This window comes from Schistocerca americana, chromosome 3 (genome assembly GCF_021461395.2).
Source record: "Schistocerca americana isolate TAMUIC-IGC-003095 chromosome 3, iqSchAmer2.1, whole genome shotgun sequence".
Lineage (NCBI taxonomy): Eukaryota > Metazoa > Arthropoda > Insecta > Orthoptera > Acrididae > Schistocerca > Schistocerca americana.
The window spans coordinates 892305629-892331297 of NC_060121.1; the positions used below are offsets into that span (position 1 = coordinate 892305629).

The 25669-nt window shown below is 47.2% G+C and overlaps 1 protein-coding gene across 1 annotated transcript in view; it reads right to left on the bottom strand.

Annotated features, from left to right (window-relative positions):
- The window catches only part of LOC124605711 (proton-coupled amino acid transporter-like protein pathetic), a 134532-nt gene that overhangs the window by 39245 nt on the left and 69618 nt on the right, over nucleotides 1–25669 (bottom strand). The window contains exon 4 of the mRNA XM_047137585.1: nucleotides 3035–3185. Coding sequence (XP_046993541.1) covers nucleotides 3035–3185 — 151 coding nt within the window. The remainder of the gene's footprint in view (nucleotides 1–3034; nucleotides 3186–25669) is intronic.

Genomic DNA, 25669 nt, shown 5'->3' on the forward strand with positions numbered 1-25669 from the left:
TTAAGGTGCATCAGATATTTTCTTCTTCTGGGGCAGTTTTATCTTCAGACATTATACATAAGGCATACATTAATAACCGAAAAACTGCAGGGACGGATTCCTGACTGGAAAAAAATGGTCCTATGAACATTAGGCAGACGGTGGATACTGTGCATACAATGACAACAAATCATCCTGGAACACAGTTCAAGGCTGCATCGTATCCACGTCACAACAGATTTTCAAAGTGGTTCCCATGCAATGCAACACACATGGATGATACCAGTTCTGGCAAAGGTTGCTTCGTCAGTGAAGAGGACTGATGACAAAACTCCCATAATTGTGATGGTCTGGAGCAAAAACCACTGACAAAATCGTTTCCATAGAGGGAAATCTGCTGCTGATAATCATTGCACTCGTTGCAGGTGATAGGGTTGATAGCCGTTGTCATGCAGGATACACATAATCGTACTTTGGCTTACACCACGTTGTCTGGCCACTTGCCTGGGGCTTGTACGAGTGTTCGTCTCAATATCCTGTAGAATCTGGTCCTCCAAATCTGGTACACGCACAGTCTGCCACCTTCCTGCACGTCATTTGTCGGAAAGGACCCATGATCACACAAAACTCCCAAAAATGGCTTGAAGTGTTGCATGATGTGGTTGGTGTCTGTGAGGGTACCTTTTTTGGTATAGCTGTGTTGCCTGTCGACCGTTTCCAGCTGCTTGGCAGTATACAAACACCATGTCGACTTGTTCCCGATATGAATACCGAACCATTCGAGTACTTACAAGCCGGCCCCTGTGACCAAGCGGTTCTAGGCGCTTCAATCCGGAACCGCGCTGCTGTTACAGTCGCAGGTTCGAATCCTGCCTCGGGCATGGATATTTGTGATGTCCTTAGGTTAGTTAGCTTTAAGTAGTTCTGAGTCTAGGGGACTGATGAGCTCAGATGTTAAGTCCCATAGTGCTGACAGCCATTTTAACCATTTTTTTACTACTTACAATACGCTGCGTCTATCACACAGCCTGCAACACGCCAGGAACACACGGCACGTATCAGAGCAACTGTCATTCGCCAGTGCCATCTACCGTGGTAACGATGCATTTCCGCACACATATTCGTAGGACCTATTTTCCTCCATTTTCAAACAGGAATATATCGCTGCATTATATCTGTTTTATAACGTTCACCCTGTATAATGAATGGTCAGAAAGCCTCGACCAATTTCTACAAAATAAAGGATTCATCTACAAAAAATGCATGTATGTTTACTTGTCAGTATATATACATTTTCAGCACACTTCAGCGTAGCTTCCGTGTGTTTTGCAACATTGGACTCATTGAGAACAGCAGATCTGAACACATTATGAAGCCTATCTCTCGAAATAGCCGACGCTGCATCTCGGAGTTGAGCTCTTAGATTCTGTACATCTCTTACTCTTGTTTTCTACACGATTATGTTTATGTACGCCACAGAGAAAAAAAATCCGAGAGTGTCAAATAAGATGAACGCGAAGGGTAAAGTCTTGCTCAACCTCTGCCTGACCATCTCTCCTGGCGAGTCTTCGATTTAGGAGGCGTTCTTGAGCAGAATTATGGCCTGCTCTAATCTCTATCACCAATGGCTTCTTGTTGAAGTGTGGTTGCAGGAACTGCTCCAGCATATCATAGTAAACGTTTCCTGTAACTGTTTCTTCTGAAAAACTGAAAACTCCATAAACTGTAGTCTTTATGGAACCAAGTCACACAATTACTGTTGGTCTGTGTCTTTCTCATTCAGTGCTATCGTAATTTGTCTTATTACCCAGTATGCGGCAGTTACATTTGTAAACTTTTCCTCGTGTGTGGAATGTGGTCTCGTCAGTAAACAAAATGTGATGCACGAGGTGTTCGTTGTGTGCAGTTCCTGTCAAATCGTGACACACAGCTTGGCGAGTTGAGTATTCTTCAGGGTTAAATTTGCAAAGCACTTGAATGTGATAGGCTTCTTGCTTTAGCGTAATGTGGGACACTTACACAATCGTTGATTTTGTTACGTCAATCTCCTTGTATAAATGACGAATTGATGCATTCGGACTTTTCTCGGTTGCTTCTCTGATCCACTGAACAGTCTCTTGTGGGATAGGAGGACTGTTATTCATAGGAGAAGTTAACATTTCTTTGCAACTTATTGACAATTAACTGAATTTTGGTTGGTGCTTGCTTGTGAAATTTCCGACTGAGTGTCTGCCGCATCTCCGGATAAGATAAACCGGACAATCGAGCACTAACAACACCCACGCGTTCTTGTCCCGAAAGCATTCTTCTTGAAATCCTGAAAAAATAGGCCCACGTTATCACAGAAAGGAACTATAATTATTTGCTCCTGAGCACTATGGAACTTGACATCTGACGTCATCAGTCCCCTAGAACGTAGAACTACTTAAACCTAACTAACTTAAGGACATCACACACATCCATGCCCGAGGCAGGATTCGAACCTGCGACCGTAGCGGTCGCGCGGTTCCAGACTGAAGCGCCTAGAACGGCTCGGCCACACCGGGCGGCTATAATTATTTATTATGGAAATAAACAAGGAGGTTAGACAAAAAAGTTATTAATAGAAGAATGAGATGTGGTGAAAGAGATCTGACAAGTTAGGTAGATGTAGGGAGAGGGACAAAGGAAAACACTGAAGAGCTTAAGAAGAGATGTCAAAATCTCAAATGAGGGACAAATGTAATAGCTCCTGGCATTAGAGAACGGGGAAATCATTTTAATACAGCGCTAACAGAAGAGAGAACTGAGTGTAAGGACATAGAACTGGATTTCCGTGGCAAATATAGGCCCTAAACTACAGCAGAAGTTGGAAGATCTGTGCAAGAAACGGAAAATAAAACTGACCCAGAAAAGAAATCCCATGCATCTTAAGATAGGCAAGCCCACTCACAGCATCTGCAAGAGGAGTCGGCCCGTACTTCAGTAATTCTGCTGTTACATTTACTGCTCGGGCAGATTTTCATTGAGAACCTGTTGCGCCACCTCCTCGCGTAGCCTCCTCGCGGCTACTCACCAGAATGTGGACGCAGTGTGTGCAGATGTAGCCCACCAGGGCGGTGCCCACGAGCCCCACGGCCAGCCCCGCGCTCCGAAAGGCCATCGGCATCGCCAGGATGCCCGAACCGAGACTGCACTTCAGTAGGTGCATCAGCGCGCCCATGTCCCTAGCAACAAAGGGTATCATTAGCATACGTACATCAACACCGAACATTGTGTACACTACTGGTTCAAAAATGGCTCTGAGCACCATGGGACTTAACATCTATGGTCATCAGTCCCCTAGAACTTAGAACTGCTTAAACCTAACTAACCTAAGGACATCACACAACACCCAGCCATCACGAGGTAGAGAAAATCCCTGACCCCGCCGGGAATCGAACCCGGGAACCCGGGCGTGGGAAGCGAGAACTCTACCGCACGACCACGAGGTGTGTACACTACTGGCCATTAAAATTGTTACATCACGAAGATGACGTGCTACAGCCGCGAAATGGAACCGACAGGAAGAAGATGCTGTGATATGCAAAGGATTAGCTTTTCAGAGCATTCACACAAGTTTGGTGCTGGTGGCGAGACGTACAACTTGCTGACATGAGGAAAGTTTCCAACCGATTTCTCGTACACAAACAGCAGTTGACCGGCGTTGCCTGGTGAAACATTGTTGGGATGCCTCGTGTAAGGAGGAGAAATGCGTCCAACACGTTTCCGACTTTGATAAAGGTCGGATTGTAGCCTATCGCAATTGCGGTATATCGTATCGTAACATTGCTGCTTGCGTTGGTCGAGATCCAGTGACTGTTAGCAGAATAAGGAATCGGTGGGTTCAGGAGGGTAATACGGAACGCCGTGCTGGATCCCAACGGCCTCGTGTCACTAGCAGTTGAGATGACAGGCATCTTATCCGCATGGCTGTAACCGATCGTGCAGCCAGGTCTCGATTCCTGAGTCAACTGTTGGGGACGTTTGCAAGACAACAACCATCTGCAGGAACAGTTCGACGACGTTTGCAGCAGCATGGACTATCAGTTCGGAGACCGTGGCTGCGGTTAACCTTGACGCTGCATCACAGACAGGAGCGCCTGCGATGGTGTACTCAGCGACGAACCTGGGTGCATGAGTGGCAAACCGTCATTTTTGCGGATGAATCCACGTTCTGTTTACAGCATCATGATGGTCGCATCCGTGTCTGGCGACATCGCAGTGAACGCACATTGGAAGCGTGTATTCGTCATCGCCATACTGGCGTATTACCCGGCGTGATGGTATAGGGTGCCATTGGTTACACATCTCGGTCACCTCCCTCATTTGATCCCTGCGAAACCCTACATTTCAGCAGGATAATGCACGACCGCATGTTGCAGGTCCTGTACAGGCCTTCCTGGATACAGAAAATGTTCAACTGCTCCCCTGGCCAGCACATTCTCCAGATCTCTCACCAATTGAAAACATCTGGTCAATGGTGGCCGAGCAACTAGCTCGTCACAATACGCCAGTCACTACTCTTGATGAACTGTGGTATAGTGCTGAAGCTGTATGGGCAGCTGTACCTGTGCACGCCATCCAAGCTCTGTTTGACTCAAAGCCCAGGCGTATCAAGGCCGTTATTACGGCCAGATGTGGTTGTTCTGGATACTGATTTCTCAGGATCTATGCACCCAAATTGCCTAAAAATGCAATGACACGTCAGTTCTAGTATAATATATTTGTCCAATGAATACCCGTTTATCATCTGCATTTTTTTTGGTGTAGCAATTTTAATGACCAGTAGTGTAGTTTCACAAATACCTCATGAAATATAAACTACAAAATCAATCTATAACTTGCCTCTATTTGTTCAAAGCGCATAAATGTGGCAAATAAAACATTTACTCCGGATATTTCCCTTTGAAATACGTAGTCCTGGAGACTAACACTTACACAGTTCTCCAAATGTTGATGAGAAACACTGAAGACATGTGACGTCACCAGATGTCGTACTTCGCCGCATGCCCAGTGGTTGAGCCTACCGGTCAGACGCTCCTGACCGGCCTAACCAAAGTCGGTGGTGCTCGGGGCCTACGTGAGCGAATTCAGCGCGTGGGGCTCGGGAATCGATCCTTGCTTCTGGTAGGCAGAATTTTTTTCACTCCGTTAGGCAGTTACGTGATCACGTTGAGATATGATTTATTATTTTATTTACCTGTCTCGCGCTCTCCACAGCATTATTGCGAACTACAGTACAAGAAACACCCTTTATATAGCGCAAAAGTAAATGGGTATAAGTTTGCGAATAGGTTTGCTATCAGTAAAGACTCTACGTTTACTGTACTAATTAATGTCTGTAAACAAAAAATCAGGTGCTGACAGATGTGAAAATTACCGAACTATCAGTTTAATAAGCCACGGCTGCAAAATACTAACACGACTTCTTTACAGACGAATGAGAAAACTGGTAGAAGCCAACCTCGGGGAAGATCAGTTTGGATTCCGTAGAAATGTTGGAACACGTGAGGCAATACTGACCCTACGACTTATCTTAGAGAATAGATTAAGGAAAGGCAAGCCTACGTTTCTAGCATTTGTTCACTTAGAGAAAGCTTTTGACGACGTTAACTGGAATACTCTCTTTCAAATTCTGAAGGTGTCAGGGGTAAAATACAGGGAGCGAAAGGCTATTTACAATTTGTACAGGAACCAGATGGCAGTTATAAGAGTCGAGGGGCATGAAAGGGAAGCAGTGGTCGGGAAGGGAGTGAGACAGGTTGTAGCCTATCCCCGATGTTATTCAATCTGTATATTGAGCAAGAAGTAAAGGAGACAAAAGAAAAATTCGAAGTAGGTATTAAAATCCATGGAGAAGAAATAAAAACTTTGAGGTTCGCCGATGACATTGTAATTGTGTCAGAGACGGCAAAGGACCTGGAAGAGCAGTTGAACGGAATGGACCGTGTCTTGAAAGGAGGATATAAGATGAACATCAACAAAAGGAAACTAGGATAATGGAATGTAGTCTAATTAAATCAGGTGATGCTGCAGGAATTAGAGTAGGAAATGAGACGCTTCAAGTAGCAAATGGGTTTTGCTATTTGGGGAGCAAAGTAAGTCACGATGGTCGAAGTAGAGAGGATATAAAATGTAGACTGGCAATGGCAAGGAAAGCGTTTCTGAAGAAGAGAAATTTGTTAACATCGAGAATAGATTTAAGTGTCAGGAAGTCATTTCTGAAACTATTTGTAAGGAGTGTAGCCATATATGGAAGTGAAACGTGGACGATAAATAGTTTAGACAGGAAGAGAATAGAAGATTTCGAAATGTGGTGCTACAGAAGAATGCTGAAGATTAGATGGGTAGATCACATAACTAATGAGGAGGTATTGAACAGAATTGTGGAGAAGGGAAATTTGTGGCACAACTTGACTAGAAGAATGGATCGGTTGGTAGGACATATTCTGAAGCATCAAGGGATCACCAACTTAGTATTGGAGGACAGCGTGGGGGGTAAAAATCGTAGAGGGAGACCAAGAGATGTATACACTAAACAGATTCAGAAGGATGTAGGCTGCAGTAGGTACTGGGAGACGGAAGAGGCTTGCACAGTATAGAGTAGCATGGAGAGCTGCATCAAACCAGTCTCTGGACTGAAGACCACACCAACGAACAAAAACCGAAGGGACACTAGAAAAAACATAAAATGAGTACAGCCATTACCTGTTTACAGCAAGGACAATAATTTTGTAATTTCTATTTTTACAACAGTAACAAAAGGTGTTTGAAACTTGCACCGTTTGCTCGAATGCAAGTAATTTATCTTTCAGTCACCCCTTCACGCCCTACCCCAACCGCTGCCCTTGGGGCGAGGTGCGTTAACTGGTGACGTCATACATTCACCAGTTCCCATCCATTTATGGGGTATTTCCCGACATTTGCGACCCGTGTGTCTTCCAATAAATTACCAGTATCAGCGCCATCTACGTCTCTTCGGGGGCTTTTAAACGTTAGTAAGAATGTCCGTGTGTGTGCTTTTAATCGAGATCTACATGAATACTTGGCAATTCACAGCTAAGTGCACAGAACTACTTTCACACTATTTCTCGATTGGTCCACTACCGAATAGCAAGTGGGAAAAATGGACACCTAAAACTTATTGTTTGACAGCTGATTTCTCTTATTCTAGCACGATGGTCATTTCTCTCTATGTAGGTGGGAGTCAATAAAGTATTTTTGCATCCAGAGTAGAAATACATCTATGTTGTAATAATTGCACCCAAAACTCACCTACCAGATCCGAGACCCTCTCTGCATTATTTTGTGATAATACGAAAGGAGCTGCCCTCTTTAAACTTTTTCAGTGTCGATACCCAGTTTTACCTGGTAAACATGGCACACTTCGCAGCAGTCCTCCAGAAAATGAGGCTGTCTTATTAGTAGACCTGCTACTTCTTCTAAGTGCTCTGCCAATAGAACACAGTCTTCCAAGATTCTTCCACACAACGTTATCTTTGTGATGACTCCAATTTATGTTGTTTGTAATTATAATATCTGTATAATTTTGCATGCAACCTAAATTTAACGGATTTTTTTAGTACTCTTGTGGAAGACATACTTTTTCTTGTGCACAAGCAATTACCACTTATCGCTCCATGCAGATATCACGAGTAAATGACTTTGTTTCTCGTATCGATGTTCCGACTACTAAGTTATGTGGTACACGACAGCATCATCTGCAAACAATCTAAAAGAGCTGCTCGTATTGTCTCCTAAATCGTTTATCTAGATCATGAACAGCAGATAGTCTGACACACTTCGTTGAGGAACACCAGAAATCACTTCTGTGGGACGCAATGTTCAAAAATCAAATGTGTGTGAATTCCTAAGGAACCACACTGCTTAGGTCATCGATCCCTAGACTTACACCTTATGCTGACAACAAGACACCCACCCATGCCCGAGGGAGGACCCGAACCTCCAGAGGGAGGGGCCGCGCAGTCCGTGACATGGCGCCTTAAACCGCGCGGCCACTCCGCGCGGCTTGGATGCAATGATTTCCTGTAAATTGTTATGAACTGTTAATATTTTTAAATAAAAATAGATATTGAGCTTACACTTTTATGTCCAGTTGCACCTTTCAGTAACTTTCCTCGGCAAGAGAACCATTTTAACGGGGAAAATCGGGACTGTTCGTACATATATTAAGTGACCATCTTTCAGTGTCCAGTTTTGCAGAGCAACCGACACAATAAAGGACGAGATTAGCTAGACTATAGAAAAAGTATTTACCTTTTTAATGCCGCATGATCGTCTGGGAAAACTCAGTAGTGTTTCAGCTGGAAATCTCTCCTCCACTAGATGAGAGCGATGCGAATCCGAGATTAGTGCTTGAGTCTTTTCTGGAACCCCAAGGTCGGAGGGTACAAGCTGGAGAGAAAGATACTAGACATTTAAGAGACGAGGCTATCATTTACCCAGGAACAAGTGCTATCTATTTCTCTTTATTTTTGCATGAGCGTTTTAGAGAGTTTGGGCTGTAAAATATTTTAGGCAAGAGGGGATATCATTAAGTATTGATTATCACGTCAAAAAATAAATTTCCGTAATTACGTTTTTGCTTTTTTCAGGTACAAATCGCTATTCCTTTTTTTTTCAGAGGAACCCTCTGCCAGGCTCTTTATTGTGAATTGCAGAGTAATCACGTTGATGTAGATGTAGAAGTAGACTTCATACGCGCTAGAGGAACTGTGTTGAACGACAGGGAGAATACGTCGAAACATGATACACTTGTGTTCCACTTTTGTTCAATAAACTCTATTAAGAAAACATCCCTCTCGTACATGATATTTCTTTCGGTTGACATAGTTTTTTTCATCTTTACATACTGAATCCCTGGAGTGAGAACGACACTCTTTTCGCGAAACACTATTGAGATAACTTAGATAAACTGTATTTGGCACTGACTATAGAACGATGATTCTACCGCCAGAGTGCATTTCATGTTATGGCCACGGAGACGACAAAGAGAAATTACGGCCCATACGGAAACAGTTATTTGCTTGTGAAACGGGAAGGACAATCACTGGTAGTGGTGCAGGTAGCACTCCGCCCCGCACCGTGTGGTGACTTGCGGATTATTTACGTAATTGTACAGTGGATAGGCAAAATAATGTGAACAGTGGTAGTAATGGGATGGCTGTGTCTGATGGTAAGGCATGTGTCACGCTGGACTGTGCGTGTTCAGTACGGACAAGGTATCAGTGCAGGTTCTTTACGAGTAGTACATCCTTCGTATTTGCATTCAGAGGCCGATGTCGACGTGCAATGATGGACCTAACAGAGTTCCCAAGGGGGCAGATTGTGGGGGCCCGATTAGCTGGATCATCAGTAACCAAAACAGCCAACTTAATGTTTCAAGAGCAACTGTTTCAGCAGTAATGGCAACATCGTGTAAACATAATAGTGGGCGCAAATGAAAACTAAATGGCAGAGATCGTCGTATGCTAACACGAGTTGTGTCAAAACTACGGCGGCTTAAGTGACTGCAGAGCTCAATACCCATTTTCGTGACCCCGTATCTATCGACACTGTCCGCCGAGAACTTCATAAAGAGAATATTCATGGACGAACTGCTATACCGAAACCATTAGTGATGACAAACAACGTAAAGAAGCGTAAAACGTGCTGATCAATGGAAACACGTCATGTGGTCCGACGAGTGTACGGTTTCGTTATTTCCAACATCGGTCTGGGTTTACGACTGGAAGAAGCCAAAAGAAGCCTACAATGCTTATTGCTTGATTCCAACGGTTAAGCGTGGAGATGAAAGTGTGATGGTGTGGGCAGCTGGCCCCAAACATTACTCTTGAATTCGTGAAATCTTCTCGGGTGATCAGCCGAGTAAAGGCGTCGTCTTCTCGCAACGTTTCGAAGGGTTTCGTACCCATCATCTTCAAGCGAAGTGTCGAGATGCTGTGTTGCGCGGTCCTATAAAGGCTCCTGGACCAGTGACTGATTCCGGGCGCCGACCAATCAGGTACCTGCGGAATCGGCCGCCGCGCCAGTGGTGGAGGGTTCGCGGCGCGGACCGGGCGTCGAGTCCCTGCCGGTTCCTAATACGTCTGTGGCCGCTACCGTCTTCGTGCCGGAGCGTTCTCTTCTAATTTTAGTTATTGCGGGATTCCAAGCTGTACTAAGTTGGAAACCAGTGTCTCGATTGATCAGGTTGCTGTTCAACCGAATTTCTACAGCCTCTTTGAAAACTGAATCCCAAAATCCTTTAGCGTCACACAGCTTCTTCGTACCCTCAAAGAGGAAGGTGTGTCCTTCGTTAAGGCTATGTTCCGCTACCGCCGATTTTTCTGTCTGACCAAGGCGTACATTTCTAATGTGTTCCGAGCGCCTCTGCGTGATGCAGCGCTGCGTTTGTCCGATGTATTTCGTACCACATTCACATTCAATACTGTATACGCCCGGAGTCTGCAGTCCTAGGTGGTCTTTGACTGAGCCAAGTATGTCCTTAATTTTACTTGGGGCATGAAAAATTGTCTTGATGTTGTGTTTCTCCAGAATGCGGGCAATCTTGGCTGTTGGCGGTCCCGCGTATGGTAGAAATGCCAGGCATCTGGTCTCATCTTCTTCTTCTGGTGTGTCTACCTTCCTGCTCTTGTGTAGGGCGCGCGAGATTTGCGTCTCATTATAACCGTTGCTGCGGAAGGTCTTCCTTAGGTGTTGTAACTCTGCAGGTAGGCTGTCATCATCACAGATAGACTTGGCCCTGTGCACAAGTGTGTTAAGCACTGAGTTGCGTTGTGCTGGGTGGTGGCAACTCTGTGCATGAAGGTATAAATCCGTGTGTGTCTTCTTCCTATACACAGCGTGACCCAAGGTGCCATCAGGGTGCCTCTTGATTAGAATGTCAAGGAAGGGCAAGCTTCCGTTTTCTTCCACCTCCATGGTGAATTGTATGTTGCTGTGTATGCTGTTGAGATGTCGCAGGAAGTCTTGCAGGTTCTCTCTGCCATGTGGCCACACGACAAAAGTGTCATCCACATATCTGTAGAAGGCTTTAGGTTTCAATGGGGCGGTGTCCAGGGCTATGTCTTCAAAGTGTTCCATGTAAAGATTAGCGATGCCTGGAGCTAAGGGGGACCCCATGGCTACACCATCCACTTGTTCATAAAATTTGCCTCCACACTTGAAGTAGGTGTTTGTTAACACATGCCGGAACAGCTTTATTGTGTCCTCACTAAAGCGTGTTTCGAGCAGCGCTAGGGAGTCTTCCAGCGGTACTCGTGTGAAGAGTGAGGTGACGTCAAAGCTGACAAGAAGATCTTCTTTATCCAGGCGAAAGCCTTGTAGTACCTTCACAAACTCCGCCGAGTTCTTGACATGGTGCTCACAGTGACCCACGATCGGTTTGAGCAGTTGTGCTAGGTACTTGGCTAAACCATATGTCGGTGAGTTGATGGTGCTCACTATGGGTCGCAATGGAACTCCGTCTTTGTGGATCTTAGGGAGCCCATATAGCCGTGGTGGTGCCGGTGCTCTGGGGTACAGCTTCCTGATGACGTCCTTTTCCAGTCCAGAGTCATTGAGCAAGGCGATGGTCTTGCGAGTCACGGAAGCTGTCGTGTCCTTGTCCAGTTGCTTGTAGGCAGTATCTTGTAGCAGTGAGTTTATCTTCTGCCAATAATCTTCTTTCCTCAGTATCACGTATCACCGTGGCATTGCCTTTGTCAGCAGCTAGAACGACAGTGTCCTCATCCTCACGTAGGGCCTTAAGAGCCTTCCATTCAGCAGACGTTATGTTGTTCTTGGGCATTTTTGCCTTCTCCAGGACCCTGCACGTCTCTCTCCTAACTTCCTCAGCTGCCTCCGTAGGGAGGCCGCGCACGGCTTGCTCGATGCTGCTGATAATGTCTCGCTTAGGTAGTGTCCTGGGTACTGGAGCAAAATTAAGTCCTCTCGACAGCACTGATATTGTGGTCTCGTCCAGTTCTTTGCCTGCCAGATTGATGACAGTCTTGGCATTGGTTGTGTGGTCGGCATGTTGCCGGGCTCCAGACAGTCTGGTGAACTTGCCACATTGTTTTTCCGTGGCTTTTCTCTTGTGGATCTCACTGCTTGCATATGTGTTTCCGTCGATCCACTCCCATGTGTGTGGTGGGAGATAGGATGCCAATCGAAGGTGTTGAGTAAGCAGCATCCTTGCGTTCTTATCTAACTCCTGCCTGGTGACCCGTATGTGTTCGCGCACCAGGGCCGCACCGGCTCGTTGTAGTATGCGTCTGGATCTTGTCGTGCTAACAGGGTGTCGCAAGTTGGCAAATTTCGGCAACACTTCTTTATCTCGACACCGTTGTAAGAAGGCCAGTCTGCTAAGCAGCTTGCCCGTCTTGAGTCGTAGTTTCTGTAGCATCTGGTAGCTGCGATGGATATCCTCCCCGTAGAGGTATGTTAAATGTGATTTGAGACTTTCTCGGCGTATTCCATTCGTGAAATCTTCTCGGGTGATCAGCCGAGTAAAGGCGTCGTCTTCTCGCAACGTTTCGAAGGGTTTCGTACCCATCATCTTCAAGCGAAGTGTCGAGATGCTGCCTGCTGCTCACATCTTTTACTTTCCCCTCTTTGGGGAAGTGTGTGTGGGGGAGTTTGTAGCCTTTCGGCTTTTACTCCTCTGTGAACGTGTGTGTGTGATTTTTCTATAGTTTTTTGGTGTCTGTGACTTGTGATGTTTGTTGTGAGTGAGTCTAGTACTTGCCTGAGGTAGGCGAAAAGATTGGTGTTATATGGGAAGGAACTGGATTAGGGATTGGTTTTGGGATTTTCTCTTCGACTTAGTCGTCGAAGATCGTCATAGGGCGCTTGTGCTTATCGCGGGACATGTCATACCGACCTAGGGAGTGGATGAGCGCGTTTTCGGATCTGGAAGAACCCTCATAGAAGGCCCTTGCCAGATCCTGGAAGCGCTCTCTCAGGAGTGGGATTTCGGCTGCGGCGTGCAAGTCGTCTGTGGGGAATCCAAGAGGCAGATGCCGTGCCCTCCTGAGGGCGCGGTTCTGCAGCCTCTGGAGTTTGTCCAGGTGCTGCTTCGCCGCGTATCCCCAGACAGGGCACGCATACTCCATTACTGGCCGGATCAGGGCCTGGTAAACATTTACTGCTACTGGGCAGGGAAGGGAGCTGCTTGTGTTCAGGATAGGGTATAGAATGGACATTCTGGCGCAGACCTTCCTGTGGACCTCGTCTATGTGGGGTTTCCACGTAAGACGAGAGTCCAAGGTTACGCCAAGGTACTTGGCGGTTCTGCGCCAGGGGAGTTGGATTCAATTTAGGTGAAGGTGGAGGGGGGGACGTTGAGGAGGTTCGCGCCTTCCAAGCCTGCGGGTAATCAGCATTGCCTGCGTCTTCTCGGAGTTGATCGTGATGCGCCAGCGACGGGCCCAAGTTTCTGTGTCATCTAAAACCTTTTGTAGCCTACGGATGACCAGGTCCTTGTTCGCATTTCTCGTGTAGAAGGCTGTGTCGTCAGCGTACTGCGCAGTGTGCACCAGGGGGGCCGTCGGAGTATCCGCAGTGTACAAACTGTACAATACGGGCCCCAGGACCGATCCCTGTGGCACCCCGGCACGAATACGCCTTCTGGTGGATGTGGCAGTTTCTACTTTGACGGAGAAAGTCCTATTCGTGAGATAGCTCTTAATGAGCTGAACTATGCTCCCGGGAAACCCTTGTGTGTACAACTTGTAGAGTAGCCCTCTATGCCATACTGAATCAAAGGCTTTGGCTACGTCTAGTAGCACTATCCCGCAGTAGCCTCTGTGGTTGAAGCCCTCTGTGGCTGCTTCAACCATTCTCATGACCTGCTGTGGGGCAGAGTGGTTCTGCCGGAACCCAAATTGGAAATCCGGCAGAATTTGCTCTCTGGTAATGTGTTCTTGTATGGGTCTTAGCAGGAGGCGCTCATAGATCTTGCTGAGTGTTGGCAAGAGGCTAATCGGCCTGTAGTGCTGCGGGAATAGCGGGTCTTTCCCTGGTTTGTGTATCGCGACCACTTCCGCATGTTTCCAGCAAGCTGGGAAAACACGGGAACGAGTAATCTCGTTGAGGACGTTCGCGAGGTGTGTGATCGCTGTGGGTGGGAGTTTTTTGACTAACTGGTTTGTGACACTGTCGTGCCCTGGCGCCTTTTTTGTAGGGAGGGACCTGATTACTCTTGCCACGTCCTCGGGGGCAAAAAGTATGGGTTCGTCCTCTGGGTCCTCCTCAGCATTGAGGAAGACAGCCAGTTGACGACTGACTACCTCTTCATGTTCTTCATCCTGGGGTTCCGCCGCTTGGAACTGCTTCTCAAAGGAGTCGGCGAGGGCGTTGGCCTAATCGTAGAGAGTATTTCATCGCAACGGTTTCTTTTAACTCGATTTTCTCGGCAACGGCTAAGAAGTGCATCTTGGTGCTTTCCCACATTACACCTCTGGCCATGAGCTTTTATCATGCGCAATATGAATCGAATCTGAATTTCACAATTGGTGGCCTCCCCTTGTTAGAATAGCAGTGAACGATGAGAAGGAAGCGGGAACGCACGGCCACAGGCGATTAAGTGTACCGGCCCACCAGTGGCTGGTGGCTTTCTCTTTTGATGTGAGTCTCAGGGGGCAGAGCGACGGAAACTCACGTTTTCTATAACGGCTGGGGCATTTTTCTTACGAATGCGTCATATTTTGGGCGGGAACGCGCGAGCTCGGTGCCACAGCTTAGCTGTTATATGGAACGTTTTGTAGAATCAGTCACTGAGCTGCCGACAGAACAGCGCCACATGCAACACCCCAATTACCGATTTCCGTTGGCGCCCATCGCCAGAGTCCTGGCGGGGGAGATAGGCCGCTCAACTGTTACGTCAGCATATATTCGGAGTCACCGTGGGGAATTGGCGGCAAGGAATGGTATTGGTGCCTAGGTTGACGGAATACGATAGTTGGAGTCTAGACGAATTTGTTATGAGGCATATCTGGTGAAAGCTTAGTTTATCGGCGTCGACTGGCCGGGTTTTGGCACAGAGGAAGGGTCGCTTACTCGGTGCGGGCCGGGAGAATATTTGAGGCAGTTGGTTCCTGGCCGCCGGTCTTACTGCTGAGTTACGAAGGTCGTTCATTAAGTAATGACGCACATTCTTTTTCTCGGAACATGTTAATTGTTAAGAGTCAGAATTTGGTGGCGATATACATCAACATGTCTTGTCCATGTACACTACTGGCCATTAAAATCGCTACACCAAGAAGAAATCCAGATGATAAACGGGTATTCATTCGACAAATATATTATACTTAAACTGACATGTGATTACACTTTCACGCAATTTGGGTGCATAGATTCTGAGAAATCAGTACCCTGAACAACTACCTCTGGCCGTAATAACGCTCTTGATACGCCTCGTCATTGAGTCAAACAGAGCTTGGATGGTATGTACAGGTACAGCTGCCCATGCAGCTTCATCACGATACCACAGTTCATAAAGAGTAGTGACTGGCGTATTGTGACGAGCCAGTTGCTCGGCCACCCTTCACCAGACGTTTCCAGTTGGTGAGAGATCTGGAGAATGTGCTGGCCATGGCAGCAGTCGAGCATTTTCTGTGTCCAGAAAGACCTGTACAGGACCTGCGGTAGTGCATTATCCTGCTGAAATGTAGAGTTTCGCAGAGATCGAATGAAGGGTAGAGCCACGGGTCGTAACACATCTGAAATGTAACGTCCACTGTTCAAAGTGCCGTCAATGCGAACAAGAGGTGACCGAGACGTGTAACCAATGGCACCCCATACCATCACGCCGGGTGATACGCCAGTATGGCGATGACGAATACACGCTTCCAATGTGCGTTCACCGCGATGTCGCCAATCATGGATGCGACCATCATGATGCTGTAAACAGAACCTGGATTCATCCGAAAAAAATGACGTTTTGCCATTCGTGCACCCAGGTTCGTCGTTGAGTACACCATCGCAGGCGCTCCTGTCTGTGATGCAGCGTCAAGGGTAACCGCAGCCATGGTCTCCGAGCTGATAGTCCATGCTGCTGCAAACATCGTCGAACTGTTCCTGCAGATGGTTGTTGTCTTGCAAACGTCCCCACCTGTTGATTCAGGGATCGAGACGTGGCTGCACGATGCGTTACAGTCATGCGGATAAGATGCCTGTCATCTCGACTGCTAGTGACACGAGACCGTTGGGATCCAGCACGGCGTTCCGTATTACTCTCCTGAAACCACCCATTCCATATTCTGCTAACAGTCACTGGATCTCGATCAACGTGAGCAGCAGTGTCGCGATACGATAAACCGCAATCGCTATAGTCTACAATCCGACCTTTATCAAAGTCGGGAACGTGATGGTACGCATTTCTCCTCCTTAGACGAGGCATCACAACAACGTTTCACCAGGCAACGCCGGTCAACTGCTGTCTGCGTATGAGAAATTGGTTGGAAACTTTCCTCGTGTCAACACTTTGTAGGTGTCGCCACCGTCTGCAACCTTGTGTGAATGCTCTGAAAAGCTAATCATTTGCATATCACAGCATCTTCTTCCTGTCGGTTAAATTTCGCGTCTGTAGCACGTCATCTTTGTGGTGTAGCAACTTTAATGGCCAGTAGTGTATTATTTATTTACGTAGTCTCTTTGTGCAAGAGCATTTATTCCCTGCCGGTAAAAGCTCTTGCCCTGTATAGGTAGCCAAGTCACTGCATGACTGACACTCTAGACATCTTGAAAGTGTGTTCCCCGTAGAGGGTCTTTAAGCGGCGCAAAGAGATGGAAGTCCGAGGGTGCCAGGTCTGAACTGTAGGGTGGATGAGGCAATGATGTCCAACCCAATTTGGCGCTGCGCTCCCGGTTCCTCAGGCTTGTTTGTGGGAGCGCATTATCGTGTTGGAACAAAATTTCTGCTGAATTCTTGTCCGATCGAACATGTCGGAAACGTTCTTGAGTGTATGCAGAGTCTTCAAGTATGCTTCTGAATTGATGTTTGACCCTCTTGGCAACAAATCCACGAGAATGACGCCATAACAATCCCAGAAGACTGTCATCAGGACTTTTCCGGCAGAGGGGGTTGTCTTGAATTTCCTTTTTGTGGTGAATGATTATGGTGCCACCCGATGGATTGCCTTTTTGTTTCCGGCGCAAAGAGATGCACCCAGCTTTCGTTCCCCGTAACGATACGTGGCAGAAAGGACTCACCATCTGTCTGAAGACGCTCCAACAATTCAGATGAATTAGCCTTTCTTCGAGTCTTGTGGTCCGTTGTGAGCATTCTGGGAGCCCATCGTGAGCACCTCTTTGAATATCCGAGAGTCTCGATTATTGCAGGCGCACTTCCCATGCTGACCGACAACTGTAGAGCCAATTGTCAGGTTGTGATGCGCCGGTCGGCACGAATAATGGCAGTAGCCCGATTCATCATGTCTGGAGCAGTGGCTCTGACAGTACGTCCCGAGCGTGGTTGATCATAGAGGCTCGGTTTGTGCATTTCCTGTGGCTGTAACATTCTTTATCCATCGCTCATCTGTATTCCTATCAACTGCAGCATCGCTACGCACTGCATACAAACGTTTATGGATGTTCACGACCGTTTCTTTTTCTGCACGCAAGAATTCAATTACAGTACGTTGCTTGTAACGTGAATCGTATGTAGACTCCATTTTGACGCTGTACTACGGCGCTGCCATCTGCCAGAATGGTTCGAAACTTCACCGGCGCACAGAACAAACATCAAATGGGAAGCACAACAAGGACGTTTGTCTGTGTATATTAATGGCTTCCTAAGAAAATGTGAGCATTACTTATTAAACGATCCTCGTATTTCATCGACAATTTGACTTGTGCGTCAACCCGGACAAACAGCATCAGGAGCCCCATCTCTATGCAGTGTAGCCGATCAGGAGTATAAGCTGTAATCAGCACGCCGCCTTGCACCGCACTGTCGGTAGTACACGCAGCTCCGTCCTGTATGGTTTCAGTTGATTTTTCAGCAGCCCAAAATTCGAACTATGGCCTCTCAGAAGTGGCATCCATGGAACCACTTTACCATTTTTGGTGATATCGTGCTACAGCATCCGGCTACCCAACTGTTTATCGATGTTGTAGATTTCATATCTGCTCTTTGCTCCCCCTTCTCGCGGTAAAGGAGCACAATAGATTCCATGCAGTGTCGTTTGTACTAGGTTTTTGCCAACACCTCTATCAAAATGGTACAAATGGCTCTGAGCACTAGGCGACTTAACTTCTGAGGTCATCAGTCGCCTAGAACTTACAACTAATTAAACCTAACTAATCTAAAGACATCACACACATCCATGCCCGAGGCAGGATTCGAACCTGCGACCGTAGCGGTCACGCGGTTCCAGACTGAAGCGCCTAGAACCGCACGTCCACACAGGCCGGCACACCTCTACCAAGTGGGTACCATTTACCTCTTTGATTTACGTTGATATACATGATACAAATTCATGAAGAATTTCGTGTCCCATTTAAAGAAAACAAAAAAGTAACTAAATTTTTATGATAGCATTTATCGGTTAAACAATCACACTCAGCAGACTACTTTACCATGATCTATTTTGGAAGAGGAATTTCCATCAGCTACTTTAACAAATAAATTAAATGGAAAGTGAAAGGCTAGCCACCCACATAGGATTTATATCAGGGCCATTAAGAAATTGCGTTAAACCCACTTGAGTGCGATGTTGTACCTTCGTGATTCTGCTCCATAACTTGCAGATCAGTTCAGGGTCCGCAATAGCAAACACAAGACTAGTTTCTAACCTTCTGTTTTCTAACAGATGTTGTATGTTTCTTATTGGTTCAATAGAAGTATTGTCGGCCTGGGTGACCGAGCGGTTCTAGGCGCTACAGTCTGGAACCACGCGACCGCTACGGTCGCAGGTTCGAATCCTGCCTCGGGCATGGATGTGTGTAATGTCCTTAGTTTAGCTTGGTTTAAGTAGTTCTAAGTTCTAGGGGACTGATGACCTTGGAAGCTAAGTCCCATAGTGCTCAGAGCCATTTGAATAGAAGAATTACTTGCAGCAGTCGATGTTATTTACTATAAATAACATACTGTCTGCAATTCTACTTCTCTAGGTCAACAACTGCAATGTTTCTTCAATAGCACGAAATCTGAACGTGACTGCTGGTCTGGCTCAGAAAATAAACACAAGTGACTCATTGGAAGACATTGCTACACTCCTGGAAATGGAAAAAAGAACACATTGACACCGGTGTGTCAGACCCACCATACTTGCTCCGGACACTGCGAGAGGGCTGTACAAGCAATGATCACACGCACGGCACAGCGGACACACCAGGAACCGCGGTGTTGGCCGTCGAATGGCGCTAGCTGCGCAGCATTTGTGCACCGCCGCCGTCAGTGTCAGCCAGTTTGCCGTGGCATACGGAGCTCCATCGCAGTCTTTAACACTGGTAGCATGCCGCGACAGCGTGGACGTGAACCGTATGTGCAGTTGACGGACTTTGAGCGAGGGCGTATAGTGGGCATGCGGGAGGCCGGGTGGACGTACCGCCGAATTGCTCAACACGTGGGGCGTGAGGTCTCCACAGTACATCGATGTTGTCGCCAGTGGTCGGCGGAAGGTGCACGTGCCCGTAGACCTGGGACCGGACCGCAGCGACGCACGGATGCACGCCAAGACCGTAGGATCCTACGCAGTGCCGTAGGGGACCGCACCGCCACTTCCCAGCAAATTAGGGACACTGTTACTCCTGGGGTATCGGCGAGGACCATTCGCAACCGTCTCCATGAAGCTGGGCTACGGTCCCGCACACCGTTAGGCCGTCTTCCGCTCACGCGCCAACATCGTGCAGCCCGCCTCCAGTGGTGTCACGACAGGCGTGAATGGAGGGACGAATGGAGACGTGTCGTCTTCAGCGATGAGAGTCGCTTCTGCCTTGGTGCCAATGATGGTCGTATGCGTGTTTGGCGCCGTGCAGGTGAGCGCCACAATCAGGACTGCATACGACCGAGGCACACAGGGCCAACACCCGGCATCATGGTGTGGGGAGCGATCTCCTACACTGGCCGTACACCACTGGTGATCGTCGAAGGGACACTGAATAGTGCACGGTACATCCAAACCGTCATCGAAACCATCGTTCTACCATTCCTAGACCGGCAAGGGAACTTGCTGTTCCAACAGGACAATGCACGTCCGCATGTATCCCGTGCCACCCAACGTGCTCTAGAAGGCGTAAGTCAACTACCCTGGCCAGCAAGATCTCCGGATCTGTCCCCCATTGAGCATGTTTGGGACTGGATGAAGCGTATCTCACGCGGTCTGCACGTCCAGCACGAACGCTGGTCCAACTGAGGCGCCAGGTGGAAATGGCATGGCAAGCCGTTCCACAGGACTACATCCAGCATCTCTACGATCGTCTCCATGGGAGAATAGCAGCCTGCATTGCTGCGAAAGGTGGATATACACTGTACTAGTGCCGACATTGTGCATGCTCTGTTGCCTGTGTCTATGTGCCTGTGGTTCTGTAAGTGTGATCATGTGATGTATCTGACCCCAGGAATGTGTCAATAAAGTTTCCCCTTCCTGGGACAATGAATTCACGGTGTTCTTATTTCAATTTCCAGGAGTGTATTATGTAACTTTGTGTGAAATACGTACACTTCTCTTTTGGTTTTATGGACTGTCTCATGTTTGTATCTTGCTGGTAAATATCTTTTTCATTGAATGGAGAAGTTTCGAAAATGTCTCTTCTTCCATTCTAACGGAATTACGAAACGAATCTCGATCTTGAACCGTATGTGAAGTACGTTAATTCAATACAACATCGAGTATACGAATAGTACACATTCGCAAAATGACATTAGTCACTGTACTTTAACTACGTCCGGCGTTCAATAAGTAATGCAAAACTTTTTTTTATTTTAGAGTAGGTTCGTTTTATTTAAGATTCAAATACACCATATTATTCCCCACGATTTTGGCTACAAAATCGTATTTTTCAATATGGTTTCCGTACAATGCGAAGGTCTTACGCCACCTTACAGGAAAGGCCTGTATGAACGTACGATATCACTCTGATGTAAGAGTCATTGTCTTGCTGCATCTTCCTATCATCCAGCTGTGCAGCGAGGGGTTTGCTTGTGATCCGTCGATCACATCGAATGAGAGTGTCCACACGTTCCGACACTGCAGGAGTCACAGCTGTGTGTGGCCGGCCGCCACGAGTAGATCGGACAGGTTTGCGCGATCTTCTCGCTATGACGACAGACGCCTCGGCCAACTACTCACGGTGCTTTTGTTCACTGCCAGGTCTCCGCAAACATTCTGCAAGCGCCTGTGAATATCTACGACGCTCTGCTTTTCCACCAATAGAAACTCAATGATAGCTCTCTGCTTGGAACGCAGCTCCGTTTCAGACGCCATTTTAAAGACTATGCATAGCGTCACCACCGTTCGGAATTTGATGAAACTGTAGCGGCCGAACCGGGAATATTCGATAATTTCCCAAACGAAATTCTGCATTTTTTCAACCGAAACTCGCCTACAAAATTTTGTGTTGCAATACTTATTGAGTGCTCCTCGCATGTTCAATTTCAAATTCAAATGGGTTAACAAAGAACTTCTACTAGTATTTTCCTCAGAATATTGTACATAGTTGTGTAATGTGTTTCTGCCAGCAATTCGCTGTTCAAGCTGTTGCCGAGTCCACAGTCTTCTTCACGATTTTCTCTGCTCTACGCCGACTATGGCTAACAACGTTAACACAGCTACACTGACGCGCCAAAGAATCGGGTACCGGCCTACGTATTCAAACAGAGATATGTAAACGGGTAGAATACCTAGCAGCGGTCGGCAACGCTTATATAAGACAACAAGTGTCTGGCGCAGTAGGTAGATCGGTTACTGCTGCTAGAGTGGCAGGTTGTCACCATTGAAGTGAGTTTGAACGTGGTGTTATAGTCGTGCAACCTTTCCGCAAATTGTTACAGATTTCAATTTTGGGCCATCAACAAATGTCAGCGTGCGAACCATTACACGAAACGTCATCGATATGAGCTTTCGGAGCCGGCCGCGGTGGCCGTGCGGTTCTAGGCGCTGCAGTCCGGAACAGCGGGACTGCTACGGTCGCAAGTTCGAATCCTGCCTCGGGCATGGATATGTGTGATGTCGTTAGGTTAGTTAGGTTTAAGTAGTTCTAAGTTCTAGGGGACTGATGACCTCAGAAGTTAAGTCCCATAGTGCTCAGAGCCATTTGAACCATTTGTGTTTTCGGAGCCGAAGGCCCACTCGTCTACCCTTGATCACTGCACGACACAATGCTTTACGTGTCGTCTTTTCCCGTCAACACTGACATTGGACTGATGGTGACTGGAAACATGTTGCCTGGCCGGACGAGTCTCGCTTCTAATCGTATCGATTGGACGGACGTGTAAAGGTATGGAGATAATCTCATGAGTCCATGCACCCTGCATGTCAGCAGGGGACTGTTCAAGCTGGTGGAGGCTCTGTAATGGTGTGGGACGTGTGTTGTTGGAGTGATATGTCTAGATTCGACTCTGACAGGTGACACTTACGTAAGCATCCCGATGGATCACCTGTATCCATTGATGTCCATTGTGCATTCCGACAGACTTTGGGAACTCCAGCCAGTCAATGCGACACCCCACATGCCCAGAATTGCTACAGGATGGCTCAGAACACTCTCCTGAGTTTAAACACTTCCGCTGGCCACCAAACTCCCCAGATATGAACAGTATTCAGCATATCTGGGATGCCTTTCAACGTGCTGTTCAGAAAAGATCTCCACCCCCTCGTACTCTTACGGATTTATGAATAGCCCTGCAGGATTAATGGTGTCAGTTCCCTCCAGCTCTACTTCAGACATTAGTCGAGCCCATGCCGCATCGTGTTGGGGCACTTCTGCGTGCTCGCGGTGGCCCTACGCGATATTAGGCAGGTGTACCAGTTTCTTTGGCTCTTCAGTGTATTCTATGCCCGTCCATTTTTGCGAGGAAATTGTGTCACTTACACCCCAGATGCAACCAAGAACTGCCATTAGAGAGCTCTCAGGTCACAAATCACGATGTGGAGCATGTTGTCTTCCGTGAGATGTAGGCAGGTCGTTTCAGACGCTGCAGCAATAACGACGCACATCACGTCTGGCACGCTTTACGATGAGAAACACGACCCGTGTGGGGACGGCTTAACTCTCAGACAGGCTGACACGCCAGCAGTGTCGTACATGAGTTTACTGGTTTGGGTTTCACCACCTCTGAAGGTGAGCGTCATCACATACCCAAGCTCTCTCTCGTCCACTTCTCAGCTCGAGGATCCATCATCCAGCTCATACACGGACATGGGCAATAGCTTGGAAAAATAACTCTCCAGCTTGTGGGGAATGGACTCTCCGAGTGGAAAAACGCCTTTAGCCAACCCCAATTGGGTGCTCACGGGGAAACTTGTGGAGGCTGTGCCGCCACCACCGATGGCGACCGTTTCGCCAGCGGTATAGCATCCGTCGTGGCACGATAGTTTTTACGGGAGGAGTACTTTGGGCTGGCCAGGCCCTCGTGCCACACAACACGTTGTTCCCAGGATCTTAGCCCATCTCACTTCTGGGAAACCTTTTCTTCACTACCACCTTTCAGTACACCTAATGTGCCGTTGGTGCGCCAAGAAGCATGTAGAGCTATCTTCAAGGATTCGAGAGACAGCTCATCACCCCTCCACGCTGAGCCGTGGTTCCCCAAATGCACAGACCTTCAGGGTTGTAGACATCTCGTAGTGTGTTTGTTCCTCCTTTCTGGTTCATGAGGGACTGAGACACAAGTGCCTCCCAGAATAGTTCTCAGCTTTTACCCACGAATCTTTTGGTTTGGTCGCAAACCTGGTTATGTACTGGGAGACGTAGGTGAAGTTACAGTTCCAAGGTGTCTGACGTCTTCTCTCATCTCAAAAGCTTCCTCTGCGAAAGCCATTAAGACAGAGAAGGTTTCTATTGTGTGCAGCAGTGGTTCCTTCCTCGTGAAAGGTTCGTGAACCACTGCTACAATTAACTGGCCTAGTAGCTCTGTATATAGACATGTTAATGAATAGGGTGGAGTTGTATCTGGACATCCCAATACCCCAACCAGGGCGAACAGTGCTGTATTCCTTAATTTCGGCATATACCATGAGTTTCCTTTAATCCTCTCTTTCAATTTCAAACCGCGTGCCTTCCAGCACCCCCTCCCTCATCCTTGATACGGGCTAGTTACACGACACGTGCGGCCTGTACACTGCTGACTTAGCACCAAATGATTTCTTCCCGTTTCCTCTGATGAAGAAACCACGCGATAGATTCGAAATGACGACAAAGTTATTTCGAGGCTGAATGTTTCCTGAACACAAACTTCTACAACCAAGATCGCTGCCATATGTTTGGAGAAATTGTCACATTAAACAGTGACAAGATAGAGGACTAATACCATCATGAAATTTTTATCGTCACGGCTGTTTTCGAGTTGATAATTAAAAATTAATGACCCTTTCCTTATACATGTAGAAAAAGTGCGGTATAGATAGCATTGTAAACTCAAAAAAACCGATGGGAGGGTATATCACCGGCAGACATAGAGGAGGAAACGATGCTGACTGTTGATGAAATGGTTGAGAGACCGTAAAAAAGAATGGAGAAAAATTAGGGTTAAATACCTCGTCGACAGCTGGGTTATTAACGGTGGAGCACAAGCTTGGAATGTTTCGAGGATGCGAATGGTAATCGGCCATGTCGGCATTGGTGTGAGCGATTTGGGGAAATCACGGGAAAGCTACAGCTGGATGCCGGACGCGGCTTTGAACCGTCATCCTCCCGAATACGAGTCCAGTATGGTGGCCACTGCGCCACCTCGCTCGTTCGCTCTGTGTGAGACCCTGTCGCCCCCCCCCCCCCCCCGACCACCACCTCCACGTGGATCCACACTCTGATGGAGTCGAGTCCGCCGCACTTTCTGACTTCACTGATAACAGGCGTGAAGCAGCTTTAGGTCTCGTCTTCTGCACAGGTCATGCTTTCCATTGTAGCTGGGTACTGAGTGGCCAGTACAAATGGTTTTGAGTTGGGGGTATAACTGTGGAAACGCTCTGGACAAAACCCATATTTCTTTCCTTTTTTTCTGTTGCAACTTTCATCTAAATACACGTGTCACCAATTCTTTGATAGACTACGTTGTCAAAGGAAAATACTCTTCCTTTTAAAACGACAGCAGTGTGAGTCGTGTTTTCAAAAAGCTTTGCACCGGTAACTGAGAGCCTACTTCCCACTCTGATGTTCTTTCTTCATGTTCTTATTCTTCGTTTTCGTCATCATCATCATCATCATCATCATCTTCATCTTCCTTCCAAGTATTAGGCCTTTTGAAGTGTTACAGGCTCGTCGGGAAGTGCTACTCCCCTCTTTTCGTTGGTCGACCCACTGATCTTACACCGTTGGGGCGGCACTGTAGCGTCGGTTCTGAGATCCTGCTCAGCTCACTCGTTGCAAATATTTTCCCCAGTTGTTTTGGTGTTTCTGAACATGATGTGTGATGGATTCCGTTCAAAGTTCCTTCAACACATCTTCATTCGTTTTGTGATCCCATCTGGTGTAGACAGATGTTGGTCTCAATAATTTAATTTCG